General features: G+C 32.9%; 1 protein-coding gene across 1 annotated transcript; it reads right to left on the minus strand.

Annotated features, from left to right (window-relative positions):
• Positions 1–515: 515 nt before the first annotated feature.
• On the minus strand, positions 516–2,655 carry LOC107447120 (Lysyl-tRNA synthetase). Its single transcript, XM_016061951.4, has one exon. It carries the CDS (start codon positions 2,445–2,447, stop codon positions 615–617), a length of 1,833 nt encoding a protein of 610 aa, XP_015917437.1. The 5' UTR covers positions 2,448–2,655; the 3' UTR covers positions 516–614.
• Positions 2,656–4,078: the final 1,423 nt, after the last annotated feature.

The following is a 4,078-nucleotide window of genomic DNA, read 5'->3' on the forward strand; positions in this document are numbered from 1 at the left end:
ACTGAGTTTAGTTTAGTGAAAGATAGTTCTATGTGATGTATGAGTGAATTGTTCAAAATTCAATCGGTGCTATTGGCTTTTTCATTGTATTATCAAATCTAAAATCATGCTATTTTGCCAATTTTTTGATTTATTAGATCATGCTATCACTCTAAAAAAAAAAAAAACAATAATATATATAATCTGTAAAATTCAATTTTCTAAAATTAAATATATATAATTTTTTTTTTACCAAACATCAATAAACTACGAATCAAAGTGATTTATTTACTATAAATTATTAAAAGTCATAAACAAATATAATTAAAAATCTAAACTAAGAATTTAAAAAAAAAAGACAATCTATTTCTTCATTTAAAATTTAACTTATCTTTCAAACATAACATTTACTTACTAATTTCTTTTAAATCTTGAATGAAATGTAATACTTCTAAATAACACGCTCTTAGAAATCTTAAATATATTAGAACAAATTACTTAGAAATAAAAGCCATACAACAATAAATAATCACAAAAACTTTTAGAATATTTATTCAATATTCCTGATAAATAATTTAAAAATTCTATAATTTAGACAAATGTTAGGTTAATCAGATGTGATTACAAGCAAAATATTATTTCTTTGGAGTTGCTTTCTTTTCTGGAGATGATGGTTCTTGTTCATTTGGTTTGATATTTGATTCAGGTTTCATTGCTGGGAAACACAGAACCTCTTTGATATTATTAGTATCGGTGAGAAGCATGATGAATCTGTCAATTCCCATTCCCCAGCCACCAGTAGGAGGTAGTCCATATTCTAAAGCCGTGCAGAAGTTTTCGTCGACAAGTTGAGCTTCATCATCACCAGCAGCCTTATCTTGAGCCTGGCGTTCAAACCTTTGCCGTTGGACGATGGGATCATTCAATTCGGTGTAAGCATTGACTACCTCTGTTTTCATGACAAACATTTCAAATCTTTCAGTAAGTCCAGGAACACTACGATGATACTTCGAAAGTGGGCTCATTATTTCTGGATGATCACAGAGAAAAGTAGGATTGATGCAATTTTCTTCAAGAAAATGTCCTACAAGTTTATCGAGCAATCTCGCAGTGGTCCTTGGTGCAGGACACTCTATTTCATATTTATTGCACAAATCAGATAATCTCTTATTTGATTCTGGCAGATGAAAATCAGATGGTTTAGGTAATTCTTCGCCCATTGCTTCCTGCAAACCAGTAAGCATACTTATTCTTTTAAAAGGAGGTGTAAAATCAATCTCAAATTCTTCGCCTTCCGGACCATCAGGATGGTATTTAATCTTGTAAGAACCTGTTAACTCCTTAACCATTCCTGATATTAATTTTTCTGTTATATCCATAACATCATTGTAATCTGCATATGCCATGTAAAACTCACAAGTTGTAAATTCAGGATTGTGAGTTAAATCTATACCTTCATTTCTAAACTGTCGCCCAATTTCGTAAACCCGATCCAATCCGCCAACAACAAGCATCTTTAAGTAGAGTTCTGGTGCAACTCGCATATACAAGTCCAAATTTAAATCATTGTGATGAGTTATGAATGGTTTGGCAGTTGCTCCACCAGCTATCATATTCATCATTGGTGTTTCCACCTCGAGGAACCCTAGTCCATCGAAGAAGGCACGGATATAGTTAGTGGCTTTAGCTCTAAATGTGAATCGTTGGCGGACAGAATCATTAAGAATCAAATCTAAATATCTCTGCCGAAAACGCGTCTCTTTATCTTTAAGTCCGTAATGAAGATGAGGGAGCATGTGGAGACAGGGTGATAGGATCTCTAATCGGGTTGGTATTATGCTCAGCTCTCCCATTTTAGTTTTGCCAGGATGTCCAACACAGCCAATGATATCTCCTCTTCGAATTCTACCATTGATTTCAAGAAATTCCTCTTCAGAAGGGTAATGTGCAACATGAGCCATTACTTGAATCTTGGTTCCTTCTCCTCTAAGATCGTAGAAAAGCAACTTAGCTCCGGATTCTCTTTTAGCATGCACGCGGCCAGCAACCGACACATTCACATCTTTTAATATCTCGGCAGGATTAAGATTGTTATATTGATCAACAAAATCAGTTAAAGACATTGAAACATGGAATTTGTGTGGGTATGGAGATTTTCCAGCTGCTTTTAAATCTTCAATAGCTTGAAGACGTATCTTAAAATATTCTGCCGCATCAGTAGGATCTTCTTGTTTAGCTACTGCATCCTTTTTTTCGGCAGCCGGCTGTTGAGCTTGCAATTTCTCCTTTTCGGATTTTTCCTTAGCTTTTTTTTCAGCTTTAAGCTGACGTTTGAGTTCATTTTTGGACAAAGAAGTTGAGGTTGACATAATGGAGGAATTGACCTGTATTAGATGCTTTAATTTGTGTAAACTAAGCAAGTTAGACTGACGATATGGAAATAATAACAATAATACGCGGCATGCCATGAACAGAAAGAAACCCACAGTAACAGTTAACTTATGATGTAAACGAAACTTAATATTTCGTAAGCCACACAGTGGCAGTTAATTAACATGAACATTTTAATTCCAAGAATTAGATCATACCTTAAATCGGCAAAAAAACCTTCTGATTTTGAAAATTTTCTTTCAATGTGGAAAGTCAATTCACAGCAAAACATGCAACGCACTGTCTTGGCTGACCGCCCTCTTATAACCCTAAACTTTGGCGATCTGGTGAAATGGGTGATTGCCAAACGAAATCTATCGCCAACTGCTTGGATGCCCGCTTTTTGAACGTGATTGAAAATGGCGAAAATGTTTGAGCTGGAAAGATGTAACGAATACGCTAGGAAATACATATTTTTTACTACAATATTTTTATTCATGCAAAGTGATTTCTAGATACTGGACATTAGTATTGCAGCGCTTGCTGAATTAATATAAAATAGCTCTTGGTGTCGACATTTTTACTGGCTAGCATTGCATATTGCAGGTATCATTTTCATCACTTTTCTTAGCATTATTGTCGGATCTGTGTTTTTATTTAAAGCAAGAATTTTTGTTGTTAATTATAAAGATTATTTTTGTGTGTGTGTGTGTATTGAATATTATTTGAAAGGAAATATGAATGACAAATAAGTTATAACTGTAATAAAACAAGGTTGGATGGAAACCACTTTTTTGTTTCTTATGAGTAAAAGGTTAAATTAATAATNCTAGAAGCATTGCAACTGAATATACAAATCACGAAGCACAATTTGTGTTACAATACAACTTGTGCTTTTCAATATTATTCTAAATTTTAAAAAAATCATTTATAGTAGTAATGTAATCATAGAAGCATCAAACAAATAATAAAATATGTAAACAGAGAACTTTAACACATGTAAACTAATTTTTAAAACCAACAATGAAAAAAATGTGAATCAATATTTTTATTTTAATACCACTAAAGCATATTCATACAAGAAAAGTTGATAATTTTAATGCGTACCTTAAAATCACGGTGCAAAATATTATTAATTTAACCTTTTACTCATAAGAAACAAAAAAGTGGTTTCCATCCAACCTTGTTTTATTACAGTTATAACTTATTTGTCATTCATATTTCCTTTCAAATAATATTCAATACACACACACACACAAAAATAATCTTTATAATTAACAACAAAAATTCTTGCTTTAAATAAAAACACAGATCCGACAATAATGCTAAGAAAAGTGATGAAAATGATACCTGCAATATGCAATGCTAGCCAGTAAAAATGTCGACACCAAGAGCTATTTTATATTAATTCAGCAAGCGCTGCAATACTAATGTCCAGTATCTAGAAATCACTTTGCATGAATAAAAATATTGTAGTAAAAAATATGTATTTCCTAGCGTATTCGTTACATCTTTCCAGCTCAAACATTTTCGCCATTTTCAATCACGTTCAAAAAGCGGGCATCCAAGCAGTTGGCGATAGATTTCGTTTGGCAATCACCCATTTCACCAGATCGCCAAAGTTTAGGGTTATAAGAGGGCGGTCAGCCAAGACAGTGCGGGCAGTTAATTAACATGAACATTTTAATTCCAAGAATTAGATCATACCTTAAATCCGCAAAAAAACCTT

This window comes from Parasteatoda tepidariorum, chromosome 5 (genome assembly GCF_043381705.1).
Source record: "Parasteatoda tepidariorum isolate YZ-2023 chromosome 5, CAS_Ptep_4.0, whole genome shotgun sequence".
Taxonomy (NCBI): Eukaryota; Metazoa; Arthropoda; class Arachnida; order Araneae; family Theridiidae; genus Parasteatoda; species Parasteatoda tepidariorum.

Excerpts from the sequence above, each read along its gene's own strand:
- LOC107447120 (XM_016061951.4), bottom strand. The coding sequence starts at position 2,447 with ATGGCATGCCGCGTATTATTGTTATTATTTCCATATCGTCAGTCTAAC.